This window comes from Pseudophryne corroboree, chromosome 2, assembly GCF_028390025.1.
Source record: "Pseudophryne corroboree isolate aPseCor3 chromosome 2, aPseCor3.hap2, whole genome shotgun sequence".
NCBI classification, from domain to species: domain Eukaryota; kingdom Metazoa; phylum Chordata; class Amphibia; order Anura; family Myobatrachidae; genus Pseudophryne; species Pseudophryne corroboree.
Window position 1 is genome coordinate 569,254,088 of NC_086445.1, and position 17,236 is coordinate 569,271,323.

General features: G+C 45.5%; 1 protein-coding gene across 3 annotated transcripts in view; it reads left to right on the forward strand.

The window, feature by feature from the left end:
- Positions 1-17,236, forward strand: part of LOC135035884 (uncharacterized) — a 153,071-nt gene that overhangs the window by 96,858 nt on the left and 38,977 nt on the right. For all 3 annotated transcript variants that reach the window (XM_063954390.1, XM_063954384.1, XM_063954391.1), the window contains one exon: positions 7,290-7,393. In XM_063954390.1, the coding sequence (XP_063810460.1) occupies positions 7,290-7,393 (104 nt within the window). The remainder of the gene's footprint in view (positions 1-7,289; positions 7,394-17,236) is intronic.

The window sequence follows — 17,236 nt, forward strand, 5'->3', positions numbered from 1 at the left end:
AGGTCACTGGTCACACTATCAGCAACTTGCAAGTAGTACTCCTAAGCATACAATCACAATATATATTATACTGGTGTGGCACTCTGGCAGCAAAAGTGTGCACTGTACGTTATATGTACTATGTACTCCTGAGTCCTGAGTCCTGCTCTCAGACTCTAACTGCTCCCCACTGTCAGTGTCTCCCCCACAAGTCAGATAATACAATACAGTCACACTATCTATCACTTCACTTCAGCAAGTACTAGTAGTAGTAGTACTCCTCCTAATGCTCCCCAAAATTACTACTGTGTCTCTCTCTAGTGAGACTGTCTCACTCTCTTCTCGAATCTCTATATATAAACGGAGAGGACGCCAGCCACGTCCTCTCCCTATGAATCTCAATGCACGTGTGAAAAATGGCGGCGACGCGCGGCTCCTTATATAGAATCCGAGCCTCGCGAGAATCCGACAGCGTGATGATGACGTTCGGGCGCGCTCGGGTTAACCGAGCAAGGCGGGAGGATCCGAGCCTGCTCGGCCCCGTGTAAAAAACCCTGAAGTTCGGGCGGGTTCGGATTCCGAGGAACCGAACCCGCTCATCTCTACTAAATATGGAATTCTGCTGCCAGCAAATCGCTAATGAGATCTATGAAAGTTGTGCGGTGCAGTCGATCCCTCCGTGGGCATTCTGGCGAAACCTGTTACTTAACGTACCTTCCGAAACCCCCTTCCTGTGGACTCCCTGCGTGCTTCGCTTGGGGTTGGAGTTGTGCGACTCCATTGCGGGACTGAGCCCACACTCCCTGAGCTTCAGAGTAATTCCCTTTGATTTTGAACCAGTGGACCATATTCAGCTCTTAGGAGACAAAGATATTCTATTCCTACCAGGACCATTTCAGAACTACTTTTATGAAGGTTTGCCTGTCTGCCATTCTGCAACTGATTACTATGATTGGAAGGCTATATCAATGTTTGTCCCCTGTTTTTTTCTTTGTCCATTCTTTATTCCCCGTTTATGTACTCTTTTTGTCTCATCCCCAGCCCAATCTTTTTCCTGCTGTGTCCTACATTATTTTTCCCCAATTCACTTTCTCTTAGCTTAGTTCTACTCTTTTAAGCGCTGAGTGGGTCTCTTATACTCTGGACTGCCCTATCAAGTTTAATGGAGGTTGCTGTCCCCTGCATATTTCACCAAGTCCCCATTTATACTCTGCCACTTTGCCACTTCTGCTTTTAAACCCTTGGGGCCAAATGTAATAGAGTGAGAGATTTAGTAAGGTTTTGCAGGTTTTTTTTTAAGTGGCAATCATTTGCACAGCAAGATCAACCTGGTTTTGCAGTGTAAATGATTGCCACTTTAAAAAAAACCTGAAAAACCTTACCAAGGTGGTCATTCCGAGTTGTTCGCTCGCAAGCTGCTTTTAGCAGCTTTGCACACGCTAAGCCGCCGCCTACTGGGAGTGAATCTTAGCTTAGCAAAATTGCAAACGAAAGATTCGCAATATTGCGAAAAGACTTCTCTGTGCAGTTTCTGAGTAGCTCGAGACTTACTCTTCCAGTGCGATCAGTTTAGTGCTTGTCGTTCCTGGTTTGACGTCACAAACACACCCAGCGTTCGCCCAGACACTCCTCCGTTTCTCCAGCCACTCCCGCGTTTTTCCCAGAAACGGTAGCGTTTTTTCACACACACCCATAAAACGGCCTGTTTCTGCCCAGAAACACCCACTTCCTGTCAATCACATTACGATCACCAGAACAAAGAAAAAACCTTGTAATGCCGTGAGTAAAATACCTAACTGCATAGCAAATTTACTTGGCGCAGTCGCAGTGTGAACATTGCGCATGCGCAGTTAGCGGAAAATCGCTGCGATGCGAAGAAAATTACCGAGCAAACAACTCGGAATGACCACCCAAATCTCTTACTTTCTGAAACTCACTCTATTACATTTGGCCCTTGATATATATATATATATATTTTTTTTTTTAACTCTCTGGGACTGCTTAGTCTGTCAGCAACTATTCCACCTACTCATCACTGGATCCTCCACTGATGTTACTGCCTTCCTGTTTTTTCAATAGAGGTGGATAACTTGTACCCTGGACTAGGGCACAAATGATCGTTATTTTTATTTCAGTCAGTATTTGGATAGTGTGTGCATAACTCCATACTGTGTTTAGTGCTAAATAATATCTATACATAGTTGTATATTGATTAATACTCTATAGGATACTGTGTTTGCCACCTTCTGCATTATAGTGTAGTTGGTGATCCGTTTTCTAGCAGTAACATTCATTAGTTTTGTTTAGATTCTCATTGTGTCCACTGGGCACGCAGCTTACTTTCTTTTCAATTTATTTTGTTGAAAACTCTCACTTGCTTTGAGTGCAGCCTCTAATAAGACTATATATGTACGTATGGATTCTGCTGGGAATGCATCCTTTCTCTCTTTAAGGGAAAACTATTTTATTTGTTTAGGATGAATTGGTTGGAGGCTTCTTTGTCTAAAAAATCTACGGTTATTAAATTCTTTAATGTCTAGGAAAGTTACATAGTTAGGAATACAATCTAGGAGACCCCGGCATACTTACAGTTGGGATGCCAGTGTCTGTATTCCAAGTGTTGTCGGAGTTCCAGCGCCGAGATTTTGCGCATGTGTCAAGACTCTGGCACCAGCATCCTGATCGCATCCCCATAGTTATACTCCCATTGCAGACACAACAGCTTTTTATTGAATGATTTTCATCCACCTTGTGGTATTCACTGCTGCTAGTAGATAATGCCCCCCCCCCTATTTCCTTGTTGGGGGATTCAAACATGGGGGAATAAAACCTAAGGATGACATATAAACACAATTTACTTAATTTCATATTTTTTTCTGGATGTCTCCATAAGAAAATTTTGGCCTAGGGGTGCTGTAAAAAAAATTCTGATTCTCTAGGATGCTGTGATTCAAAAAAGTTTGGGAATCACAGTGTTATGTTATTTCAGTGCTACCTCCACATGACACTCCCACATTGTATTTTTATCTTTCAATTCATGATTTTAAGGAACTGCACAGCCTCAAGGTACTGGCTGTGCAATTCATTGTCATTAAAATTCAAATGTAGCAGGAGGTGGCTGTAGATGAGACTCCTCCCCTTAGCATTTGCCAAATCTGAGTGCTGCCTCGTTCGTGATTTTGCAATGGTTTTAGGCACTGGCCAGCCTGCGTAAACTGAAACTTATTCAGGGGGTGATTCAGAACTGATCACTGGGCTGCTAAATTTGCTGTCCTGCGTTCAGATAGTCGCCGCCCCAGGGGGAGTGTAAATTCGTCATGCAAGTGTGCGATTGCATGTGTACGCCGAGCTGCAAAAATCCACTATGTGCACAGAAGAGGCTGATTTTGATGTTTTTTACATATCATTTGAATCGGGACAGTTCTCAGGCCTTTGTTTTCTTTTCGCGTTCCGAAGCCAGTTGGCTCGGCCAGGCCTATTCTGGCCTTAGAATCCTTTCAGTCTGTGATTGCTAGTTGAACAAGAAAGGGAGTTTTACGCGTCCCTTGTCTTCAGGGATGCCTGTTTACTGATTTCCGTTGGGTTTCCTCATCGGGCTTTACTCAGTCGCATTACAGGATTCTCATTTTCACTGTAAGTCCTTTTCTTTCGGTCTCTCTTCCGCTCCCACAGGGTTCAGGAAGATCACAGAATAACTCTTTTTCAAGGGGTTGACGTTGGTTCCCTAATGGGACAATCTACTGCTACTATCCCACTCTGTACATTACGTGGCTTCTGAAGATCCGATTTATGCTCCTCATAAACGTTTTCTCAACAGGGTCCGTCAGAGGATTTTTCCTTCCTCTGTACCAGGTACTCTATTTCTTCAGTCAAGCTGCGACGCAATGAGTGGTCGCCTACATTCCCCTCTGAGCGGGAGACAACAATCTTCTTTCCAGATCAGGCCACCAGGTCAGACTCCTGGGTGAGGGAACATTCCCCGGAGTTTTGTCAGCTGGTCTGCTGTGGGCAGAGATTTCGAATCGACCTCAGGGCGTTCTGACTGACTCTTTAACCCTTTACTACTCACCGACGTGAGCTCTGGTGGCAGTAGCTGAGGATGCCCTCAGGGCTCCTGGGAGTTTCTGGTTATTCTATCCTGCCTCCTTTTCTATTTCTACCTCACTTTCGGTAACACAGGAGGAGAATATGCGTGCTAGTCCTCTCGGTGGCTCTGGTTGGGCCACCCATGACTTGAAGATACGGCTACAACTGTTGTCGGTAGAGGAGCCTTGGCTCCTACCTCGACTGGACTGTCTACTTCAACAGGGTCCTTTTCTTTGTTCAATCTTACACTGGTTTCATTTAACCGTGTGACTGTTCACGAGCCCTCAGAAGGGAGGAGTTCCCTAGTTCGGTTAGGCCTACTAGGCCCCGATTTCAGAAGTCTGTTACCTCTTCTCGCTTTTGCCACTTTTGGAAAGCTGTATGGGACATAATAAGGATAAAAGGGGGTTTTCCCCTTCTTTCAGTTACCATTCAGCCGTAATCTTTGATTTCTCTGGGAGGTTTTGCTCCGCTGCGCTTCAAACCACATTGACCTGAATTTTCGGTCCCTGCCTTTTTCGGTTTTCTTCCAAAAGAAATTAGCCTGGCGCCTGTAAGTTCGGGCTCTCTTTCAGGGAGTACTCTATTAGCAACTCCCCCGGCTGAGCTTCGGCCTCAGCGGTCGTTTCTCCCAAAGGGCATGTCCGTTTTTCATATAAATCTGACACTAGTGTTTTTCAGTCCTCTTTGACTGTTGTCAGGGCTCGCTGACTTTCTCTACAGAGGTCTTAGGCTATTCGACGAAGGGTTTTTTCTTCTTTATTCTGTACGATGCTCCCGTACTAAATAGCCAGGGTCCCAGCATATGCTGGGCTGTTGGATACATCTGACCATCAGACAGTCTTCTTGGCGGTTGCTCGGGAGCCTCCATTTTCCATTTCAGCGCACTTTACGTGCGTGGTGGGACCTTCGTGGGCAGCTGCCCGTGGGGTCTCCATGAATACTTTATGTCGCGCGGCTACTTGGTCAGACCGACATTCGTTTTGTCAAATTCTACAAGTTTGACACTTTTGCGGCCTCTGCATCTCACTTTGGCCGAGCGGTTTTACAGGACTCTCAGCGCTCTCCCACCCGTTTTGGGAGCTCTGGGACGTCCCCATTGTAACTACGCTCCAGTGGCCCCTAGTGGATGAAGGAGAAATCAGGATTTTGGTACTTACCGATAAATCCCTTTCTCCGATTCCACAGGGGCCACTGGACGCCCACCCAGCGCTGTTCCTCCTTGTTTTTTGCTTAACGGTTTGCAGATCACCATATGACTGCTTGTTGAGTTCGGGCTAGCCGGTTGTTTGTTAGGTTCTGTTCCAGGTTGGGTTTGTGTTATCCTGGGTTACAGGGCGTCATTAACCTCCTCTACCTTACGGTTTGTTTATTACAGCTCTCCTCGGGCACAGTTTTACGTAGACTGGCTTGGAGGGGAGATAGTAGGGGAGGAGCTAGCCACAGTGTGAGAATTTTAAAGTGCCAGCTCCCAATTACTGCCTACTATTTCCCCGGAGCTGACATCAGACACCCTCCCTGAAAACGCTTGGGCATGCCTGTGTTTTTCCAGATACTCCCAGTAAACAGTCAGTTGCCACCCACAAACGGCCTCTCCCTGTCAATCACCTTGCGAATGCCAGTGCAAAAGAAATTTTTGCACATCCTGTCGCTGACCAGCGATGTCCGTTGTTTTCCTACGCGTGTGCGCATTGCTGTGCATACACATGAGCAGTTATGACCTGATCGCCCACTGTGCGAAAACGCACAGCAGCAATCAGGTCTGAATCACCCCTTTAGTCTGGCCGTAAGATCCAGATACCCAAGTCCAGGAAGTCTGCATCCGATGACGTGGACTCTGGACCCATCACGCCTGAAAAATGGGAGCGATGCACCCACATTTTGAAGAATGGTGTTGGGTGCCACCCTCAAACACCATAGCATGTCAATCATGCTGCGGCTGACAGGGCTGTGAGCGAGATCGTAAGACCTGTTCTGCACATGTGCAGAACAGGTCTTGTGCCTGTGCAGACCTACAACTATCATATTTGTACGCAAATCATTATGCCCATTGTACGCTGTTTGATTATTTGTTCATTATGCTTCATAATGAATAAAAACATTGGCTAAAAAATTTGGATGTAAGATGAATACACAAGTTAAAACATTGGTAATGGCTTTATATTGCCCAGACATTTGACATCAGTTATGCACATTAAACTATGTGGCTCCAGAAGCCATGGTTTATGATTATCTATAATGTACCACACACATACTAATAACAGAAGATAGGAAAACTAAAACTTGTAGTCTATCAACTGCATACCAACTGCACAGAGTCATGGTACCCAGGACAGCTGACCCCCTATGAATGAACTAAGCCTGTTGCACAAGTAGAAACTATCTCAATAGCCACTGGGCTGTCTGATTGAGCACACAGCCACCAGCTAAAGTGCAACCAATACCCCTTTTACCCCTTTCACACTGCACAAATAACCCGGTATCGACCCGGCATATTGCCGGGTCGATACGGGTCAGTGTGCGGTGTGAAAGCGCCAAGTCCGAATTCCCTGATCGCCTGACCTGGTAATTCAACCCGGGTTATAAGCAGTGTTATTCCCGGGTTGAGTACCTGGTCAGTCTTGTATAAACAGATTCCCGGGTCGACCTGTTTACTAGATAGGGAGAGGCGGCACAGAGATGAGCTCTTCTCCCAGCGCCGCCTCCACCTCTGCCCCTGCTGCTGGCTCCACCACCCGCCGCTATGGTAACCGACCCGGCATATTGGGGTAGGTGAGTCTCCAATGCCGGATCCCACCCAGGAAGGACCCGTTTCCGATTCCCGGGTGCGATCTGGAATTGGAGATGTGAAAGGGGTATATCGGACATCAGACCCGGGAAATTCCCAGGTCTAGCACGCCGGTAAATTCCTGGGTTTGAGCTCCATGACCCTAGGAGATGTTTGCATTCAGACATACCAAAATTCTGGGTTGATGCATGCTCACATGTATACTGTACATCCGGGATTTTGATGCGTGTCTGAATGGGGTCTAACTGACCTGGCAAAAAATAAACTAATATTGGTAGAGCCAGACCCCTTTCACAGGTGCTAGGAATTTAGTGAAAACACATTAAGATCACTGGTTAAACGAGGCCACCTTGATCTAGTTTCATGTAATATACTAAAACAAAAATGTAGAAAGTACAATTTTGCTGTAGTGTAATATATTACTATTTGTCTACAGCTTCTGTTAACGCGGGATGCAATTTGGAGCTGTCCTTCAATCTGGCAGACAATGTCTTTATGAGAGTAAAAGACGCAGTGACGTATGGCAACATAACATTGGAGGTAAGGAGCTTTTTACAACCAAGCAATCTTCCCAGTTTAAAAGCAGCGAATTATACTTCTGATAATTCCATTTCTTTGAAGTACTTCATGGCAGCCATACGATGGGTTACCGACCCTTTCCCCTAGCATAGACAGGAGGTTCTTTCTTCTAATACACGCCCACTTTGGCTATATGAGTGGGCCCTTCCCCTATTCCCTGTCTTTTGAGTGTCTCCGTTATGTCTAGAAGAAAAAACACTCCCACAGGGTGGGTAATTCATGGGCTGCCATGAAGTACTTCAAAGAAATGGAATTATCGTAAGTATAATTCGCTGCTTTCTTTTACTTACTTCATGGCAGCCATACGATGGGATATACCAAAGCTGAATTACGGAAGGGTCTCACACAAAACAAAATATTTGATGCTTAATATTTAATTAGACCAAGGCCTGTTGTAGGACCTGGTTACCAAAGTGAGCTTTAACAATATCCAAAGCATAATGCCTAGAGAAGGTGTGTACAGATGACCACGTAGTAGCTGCTGCACATATGTCTTCAATCGCCACCTGCGCATTCCTAGCCCATGAGACAGAAACTGCCCTAGTCAAGTATGCCTTGATATTCTCCGGAACTTCACGACCATCTTCTTGATATACGAACGTGATCAGCTCTCTTATCCATCTCGCAATGGTTTGCTTTGTCGGCATACACCCTTTGCGCGACCCAACAGATACAAGGAACGAACTCTTCTCTTTCCTGAAGGATTTTACTCTGTCCAGATAAATGGTTATTGCCCTAACCAGATCTAAATTATGCAACCTGCATTCCTCATCATTCTTTGGTTGAGGGAAAAAAGCTGGTAAGATAATTTCCTGATTGATATGAAAGGTTGACACGACTTTTGGCAGGAAAGACGGGTTTGTTCTCAACACAACCTTATCAGATAATATTCTTAGATATGGCTCTTCTGCCCACAACGCTTGCAATTCTCCAACTCTCCTTGCTGAAGTAACGGGTGTAAGGAAGACTACCTTCCAAGTGAGAAACTTCACACCAACGGATGCTGCGTCAAAGCATTTAAAATTAAATTTAGATCCCAGGGCAGCACTATCGACCTAACTCTTGGTCTTAGTCTCTTCACGGCTTGATAGAACTTCTTAATTAACTCATCCTGAAATAATTTTCTGTCCAACAGAACACTCAGAGCCGATATATGCATCTTGAGAGTTGAAACTGCCAAACCCTTGACAAATCAGTCATGAAGAAACTGCAGAACTTGTGCGGTTTCAGCTTTCAACACATCAAACTTATCCTCCGACCAGACAATAAAAGCTCTCCATATTTTATAATAAGCGTCTGAAGAGACCTTCTTCCTGGCCTTTAAAAGCAACTGAACAACCAATTCGGACAGACCCTTGCTTTTTAGTAAACTCCGTTCAATTTCCAAGCCGTAAGCTGAAGACTCTGCGGGTTCGGGTATTCTAGAAGGTCTTGATGCAACAGCCTCCGGACTGCCGGTAACCTCCACATTTTTTCCACCGACATCCTCTGTACTGTTGGAAACCAAGTCCTTCTCGGCCAATAAGGGACTACTACAATTACTTCCGCTCTCTCTTCTCTGATCTTCTTCAGTGTTCTGGCTATGAGAGGAAAAGGAGGAAAGACATACCCCAGTCTGAACTCCCACGCTAGAGACCGGGCATCCACTCCTTCTGACGTTGGAAGGTAATACCTCGAGAAGAATCGAGGCAGCTTTGAGTTGAGTTCGGTAGCCATGAGATCTATATCGGGTTGCCCAAACCTGTCTACTATACTTTTGAATACTTGAGTATTTAACTCCCACTCCCCAGACTGAACTTGATTTTGACTTCGATAATCTGCCAACACGTTGTCTACACCTGGAACATGTAGAGCAGTCAGGGACTTCAGATGCTTTTGTGCCCACTACTGCCGCGCTGTCCGAGAAGACTCTTAGATGTTTCCCTGCAAGTTGACCCCGGAATTCGCATATGGCCAACCACACCGCTCTCATCTCTCGCTGATTTGACGAATAACCTGCCTCTGCCGGGGACCATTCTCCTTGACAACTTTGCCTCTGCAGATGAGCACCCCAACCTGTTAGACTTGCGTCTGTAGTTAAAACTACATACTGGGGCTCCATCAGTGACACCCCTTGCTCGTAAGTTTGACTGGTCTTCCACCAGAACAGTGACTCTTTGGCCTCCTTTTGTTAGTCTTATTCGATGATGCAAAGGAGTTTTGCTCCTTGAATATTTCAGGGTGTCCCATTGCAACACTCTCATTCTCCACCTTGCCCACTGCACAACGCCTATCGTGGAAGACATCATCCCTAGTAGACGCAATGCTATGTGAAAAGGAACCTTGTCCTGTCTTTGAACAGAGTGGATCAGCTCCTGTCTTCTGAAAGCATGACCACATACTGCCGCATACGGTATCTATAAGGACACCCAGAAATTAAAGAACTTGTGTCGGCTCCAAACGACTCTTGCTCCAAATCACTAGCCAACCGGGAATTTGCAGAAAGGCCAAGGCTTGATCTAATATTTGCTGTACGTCTCCTCTTGAACTCGCCGCTAAAAGAAGATCGTCGAGGTATGGCCAAATAGTTATCCCTTTTTCTCTGAGGCAGGCTATCAGGGTTACCAATACCTTTGTAAACACCCTCGGCGAAGACATGAGGCCGAACGGCAGACACGTGAACTGGAAATGCATTCCTCCTATGCAGAACCTTAGGAACTTTCTGTCTTCTCTCCTGATTGGAATATGGAAATATGCATCCTTGAGATCTATTGACGCCAAAAAATCTCCCTTCCTTATTCCCAATAGGACTGACTATAGCGTCTCCATATGAAATTTTCTTTTCTGTATTCTTTGATTGAGATCCCTCAAATCTAGAATTGTTCTGAAGCCATCTGAGGACTTCTTCACTAGGAAAAGACGAGAATAGAATTCTCTCTTTCCCTCTATGACTGGAACCTCCTCCACCGCTTTTGAGGAGCATAGTGTTTGGAGACTTTCTTCTAAGGCAGCCAACTCTTGAACTAAAGATGGTGTTCTTGACTTTACAAATTAGTCCCTTTTTGGAATTGTCTTGAACTCGAGACGGTATCCTTCTGAAACAATATCTGGAACCCATCTGTCGGAAATATTTGCCTGCCACTGGGCAGTGAATTTTGAGATTCTGCCCCCTACCGGTGTTGATGTAAGGGGACATACACCGTCATTGCCTCTGACCACTTCTTCTATATCCTCTACGAAAGGACTGACGTATCACACCTGAATTATATCTGTCCTCATACTGACGTCCGAATCGATCTGCATAAGGACGGCCAGGCTTGTACGATCCTGCTTGCCTAAATTGCTGCCTTGAAGACGAAGCTGGATACCTGCCACGCTTATCCTGTGGCAATCTCACTGACTTTCCACCTGACATCCTCTGAATCATAGTCTCCAGCTGGTTTCCGAACAACAATGATCCCTCATAAGGAAGCGTAACTAACCTATTTTTAGAATGTGCATCCGCTGCCCAAGATCGCAAGCACAGCGCTCTCCTGGCCATAATACCCAAGGTCATTTGATTTTGTGGAAAATTCCAGAACATCAAGCGACACCTCACAGATATACTCCACTGCTCTCTGTATAATACTCACATTTTTTGAAAGACAGTTTCTAGAAGCATCATCTTGTACTTCTGTCTGCATCATAGAACACCATAACCTCAAGGCTCTGGACACAGAGGCTATGGCCACACCAGATTTTAAGGACACAGATGTAGAAATATGCAACCTTTTCAGAGCATTTTCCATCCTTTTATCCATAGAATCTTTCAACACCGCGCCATCTTCAAGGGGTATCGTGGTTCTAGTTGTTACCTCCGCCACCAGCGCATCAACTTTAGGAACACCACACCACGTAAGGAACTCCTCATCCACAATTGGATACATATGGTTAATTCTCTTAAAACTGCCAACCCTTTTATCCAGCTGCAGCCATTCCTTACGAATGATGTCCTTCACCGCCTTGTGCACAGGAAGGGACCTCGCTTTCTTTGTACTATCCTCAAATAAAGGATCTTGTTCGCCTTCCTGAACAGATTCCTTATATTTCATTGTCTTTGTAGATGTTTATAAGCATGACATCCACCAACTCGGTATTAAATGACCTGTCATCATCCTGAACCTGTCCAGATTCTACACTGGAATCCTTATCCCAATCATCCTGCAGTTGTAAATTTAGGGACTCTTCATCAAAATCTAGACTAGACTGCGACCTAGACCGTTTAGGCCCGTGCATAAATTCTTCCTTGGTAACAAAGGATTTTTTCATCCACGCCATCAGTTCAGTGAGCTGATCAGAAGCTTTCACTGGTACACTGGGCGCAGTTTCCTCCATGCAATTACTACGTAGAGCATCCTCCTGATTCCCAGAAAAGAACTGATCACATGCCGAACATTTTCTGGCCACACTCTTTTTATTGCGTAATTTATTTTATTTATTTATTTTTAGCCGGCTGAGACACACTGCAGACAATATATTCAAAGAAAAGAATCAAAAATACCTAATCACCTAACTATCTAAAAGCAAGAATATACATAAGTAGTCTTCTATGAGGACTTACCTCGGCTGGACCTTATCACGTGACTTATTGGGCACAGGCTCATCCATGCTGCAAACTGCTGACATGCACTTCCACAGTGTCAGGGAACATAAAATCTTACCTTGCTTTACACAGGCAGCCCACTGACTCCAGCTGAGCAATCACTTTCTGAAACTCCAGCTGAGCAATCACTTCCTGAAACTCCAGCTGAGCAATCACTTGAAACTGAGATGGGATGAAATCATGTGAGTTTTTCTTGGCACTTACGCCGCTCACTACCTCCTCAGACCGGCGCCGCGCTGATTACCAGGACCATCCATGGGAGCCGCGCTACCGCTGTAAGCCCCTGGCCCTGACGCCGCTCACTTCTGCCCGGCCACAGTAAGGGACTGACACGCAGCCTGCCAAGTAACATCCAGAAGCCGCGTCACCCCCGTGAGCATACGGCCCTGACGCTGCTTACTTCCGCCCGGCTATTGGAGGATCTGTAATGCGCGGCTTCCCGGACAAGCCATCCGACCCCCAGAAGCCGCGTCACCATAGTGAGCTTCCAGCACTGACGCTGCTCACTTAACTGAATACCACAGGCTTGTAAGTACTCTGAATTGCCATATTCACTATAAAAAAGGGCCTATAAACTAATTTAGCAGCCCAAAACAGCAGCACCGCCGCACTACAAAAATAATAAACCTACTTCTGTCTATACTACTAGGAGACAGGAAAAAAGACAGGGAATAGGGGAAGGGGCGCCTCTTATATAGCCAAAGTGGGCATGTATTAGAAGAAAGAACCTCCTGTCTATGCTAGGGGAATGGGTCGTTAACCCATCGTATGGCTGCCATGAAGTAAGTAAAAGAAAGGACATTGTCATCAAAAATGTGTATGAGCTAACATTGGTTTGCAGGAATCTATGATCTGCAAACCGGATTTGTTCTAGGGAACAGGGTTGCCACCTAGCAACAGCAGGTGGGTTAGGCAGCAAGCCTCCCGAAAACGCTGAGGGAGAGAAAGTGAAAGAGTTTTCACCTCTCTCCCTCACAGCTCCAGCGGCGGGCGGGCGCGCGCGCGCCCGCGGTCACGCTGCGTCACGTGCATGCGCGCGGTCACGTGAGCGCGCGCCCCCACCGCTGGTTACATTTTTCGGAAGCTACCTAGTGACAAACCTGTCCCCAAAGCATATATGATGGCAGTATAACCTTCAGGCTTAATTACGCCTGGATTAGACACTGTAAGAAAAAAAACACAAACAGGAAGTGCCTTGAAACCAGGAATGATTTATTTAAACTGTAAACCGACAGCCCTATGGCAACAGTTGGGCTATAGCAATGGGTTTACGAACTGAATGTTGTAAATGAAAGTAGTAGGAACGAAACTTGAAACGAGTAGAGCCTGGAGCCACATTCTGCTTAATTCTTAGAGGAAGGACGACGTCTACTTCTGATCTTTATTGGCAGCTGCTTGCAGCTTCTTTTGGTCCCTTGGTCCGCCTTAGGGAAGAAAAGTGGGATATTAATAACCGGTAGAGTTCTCAAGAGGAAACAACAGACCTAGCTACATTGGTGTAAACCAAGGGTGGGACGGGTGGGAGCTGTTGCTACTAGGTGGCAACCCTGTTCCCTAGAACAAATCCGGTTTGCAGATCATAGATTCCTGCAAACCAGTGTTTTGTTCTTCGAGAGGCTTGCCACCTAGCAACAGCAGGTAGGTAGACTACCACATACCTGGTGGTTGCTCTGAGAAACTCGATCTTTTGTAGATCGGTTGGTCTCCAATAGTGTCTTGCAAAAGTACGCGCTGAGGACCATCTTGCCGCTAACATAATTGACTGCAGCGGAATGCCTTTAGCAGCCGCTCTTGTAGCAGCTGCTCCCCGAAGGGAATGGCTTTTAAAACGGTCTGTATCAATTCCTGCTTCCCTCATAGAGGTTACTATCCATCCCCTAATTGTTGCGGATTTAGCGGGACGATAGGGTTTTCTACAGGTGATGAAAAGCTGGGTGATATTGTCCCTAATAGGTGAGGTTAGGGAAAGGTAGGTTGATAAGCATGTGGCTACGCATAGATTAGGTTCTGAGGTATCTTGTATAATATCAAATTCTACTATTGGGGTATTGAACGAAGAGGTTTTTGTATGTCCCTTGAGGATGATATGGTATCCTGTTGGGGTGCACGATAGCCATGGGTCCGAGATGTGAATGAGGGTAAGTTCGGCACCTCTTGCTGCTATAGCCAGCGCTAGTAGGGATGCCAGTTTGTGAGAAAGTATACTGATGTTAGCGTCTGCTTCCCATGAAGCCAGGAATGATAGGAATGGTTCAATGTCCCAGGTATTAGAATATTTTGGTTGGATGGGCCTAGAGAGGTGAATACCTCTGAGTAGGCGGATGTAGAGTTTATTGGGAGTTAGGTTTGGAATCATAATGGCCAAAGCAGAGCCATACGATCTTATTGTAGCCGAGGCTAGGCCGGCTTGATATTTAGAGGCCAGAAAGTCTAAAGCTAAATGGAGTAGTGAACCCCGAGTAGATGAATTTTGTTGAGATCTCCAGAGATCGAATTCTTTGATAATTCCGCAATATCTAGCTCTAGTGCGGGGTCTTAAGGAAGCGTTAATTCGTGCTTTTGTGGGAGATGCTAGAGAAAGGTCAGTTAACAGCCCCGTGATATTGCCATCCACATGCACTGGGGAAGAGTCTCCAGTATGTCGGGAGTTCCCTGGAAGCATTCCCTGGACAGTCCCAGTGGAATTTTGGGGCCTATGCGTAGTTGGCTGATTAGTGGAAACCAAACTCTGGATGGCCACAGAGGGTACACTAGCACTATCTGGGGTACCCGGTCTTCCCTGATTTTTTGAAGGACTTTCAGTAGAAGGGCCGGGGGAGGGAATGCGTAAGGGTGAGGGATGTCCGTCCATGGGAAGGACATCGCATCCATTTTCCATACTCCTTTGGTCCATATTCTGGATACGAAGCATGGGATCTGGACATTTGTGGGATTGGCGAAGAGGTCTATTTCTAATTTTCCGAAAGTATCTATTATTTTTTGGAAAACTTGACTTTTTAGTGCCACGGCGTTTAGGGAAATTTTCTCGCGGGATAACGAGTCTGCTAGTTCGTTTAGTTGACCCGGGATATACGATGCGAGAAGGATGATGTCTCTTTGGGTTGCCCATTGCCAAATTTCTAGGACTTCTCTGCAAAGTGATATTGACTTGGTGCCTCCCATTTTGTTTATGTACGACACCGCTGTTGTGTTGTCCAAACATAGTTGTATGCAAGTGTTCGTCATGTGTTTGGGAACTAGGGCTTTTAAAGCTAGTTTTGCCGCCCCTAGTTCTAAAATGTTTATGAACAGTTGGGATTCCTCTTATGTAAATATTTAATGATCGCACACACTGCGCTGAATCAGCAGCCTGAATTCAGGTGGTACAAGTGTCACCAACACTTCAAATTACAAACAGAAAAAATATTTACCACACCATATCACAAGCGCTTTTCATAGAATTTTCATAAGGAGGATTTAACCACTGTTTGAGGGGTACTGTAGTTTGAACCTTATAAAAAAACATAAAAACACAACCATAGTGTAACACTGTATATTGGAAAGCACAGGATGAATTATCTTATAAATTTGCCTCGTACCCGACGTTGTGGTCTACATAAAGTAGACAATAGCGCCTTAAAACGAGTAGTTCGTCAATTTGGTAATTTTCTCAGTCCTTGTGTGTTCCTTTTGAAAATAAGTCCCTTTTCCCTTAGTTCATGTGCAGAACATGTGGATAAAGAGAACTTGATAGTGTGATACCACAAAGATAAATTTATTTATAAAAACAGGAAACAAAACATGAGAAACAGGTGGACTCTCACCGAGCAGTATGGTCTACAGATGGTAGTAGACAAATGCGCATGAAAATATGACAACTAGGCGTCCCCAGGAGCAATCTTCAAACGTCCAGCGAGTCCTCCACGTGTCTCCAAGTAACTTTGACTTGTAGATGTGCACCGGAAATTTTTCGGGTTTTGTGTTTTGGTTTTGGATTCGGTTCCGCAGACGTTTTTTGGATTCGGACGCGTTTTGCCAAGATGGGCCAACACAAACACCTGGCCCATCTAGGAGTGGCACTGCAGTGTCAGACAGGATGGCACTTCAAAAAAATTGTCCCCAAACAGCACATGATGCAAAGAAAAAAAGAGGCGCACCAAGGTCGCTGTGTGACTAAGCTAAGCGACACAAGTGGCCGACACAAACACCTGACCCATCTAGGAGTGGCACTGCAGTGTCAGACAGGATGGCACTTCAAAAAAATTGTCCCCAAACAGCACATGATGCAAAGAAAAAAAGAGGCGCACCAAGGTCGCTGTGTGACTAAGCTAAGCGACACAAGTGGCCGACACAAACACCTGGCCCATCTAGGAGTGGCACTGCAGTGTCAGACAGGATGGCAGTTTTAAAAAATAGTCCCCAAACAGCACATGATGCAAAGAAAAAAAGAGGTGCAATGAGGTAGCTGTGTGACTAAGCTAAGCAACCCAAGTGGCCGACACAAACACCTGGCCCATCTAGGAGTGGCACTGCAGTTTTCTAGCGAGAGGATGAGTGCTTCCATCCTCATGTGAATCTGAACCACTAGCCATGAACATAGGCCAAGGCCTCAGCCGTTCCTTTCCACTCCGTGTCGTAAATGGCATATTGGCAAGTTTACGCTTCTCATCAGACGCTTTTAATTTTGATTTTTGGGTCATTTAACTGAACTTTTGTTTTTTGGATTTTACATGCTCTCTACTATGACATTGGGCATCGGCCTTGGCAGACGACGTTGATGGAATTTCATCGTCTCGGCCATGACTAGTGGCAGCAGCTTCAGCACGAGGTGGAAGTGGATCTTGATCTTTCCCTATTTTAACCTCCACATTTTTGTTCTCCATTTTTTAATGTGTGGAATTATATGCCAGTATCAATAGCAATGGCCTACTACTATATATACTGCGCACAACTGAAATGCACCACAGGTATGGATGGATAGTATACTTGACGACACAGAGGTAGGTAGAGCAGTGGCCTTCCGTACCGTACTGCTATATATACTGGTGGTGGTCACTGTCAGCAAACTGCAAAACTAAAATGCACCACAGGTATAGAATCTAGATGGATAGTATACTTGACGACACAGAGGTAGGTAGAGCAGTGGCCTTCCGTACTGTACTGCTATATATACTGGTGGTCACTGTCAGCAAACTGCAAAACTA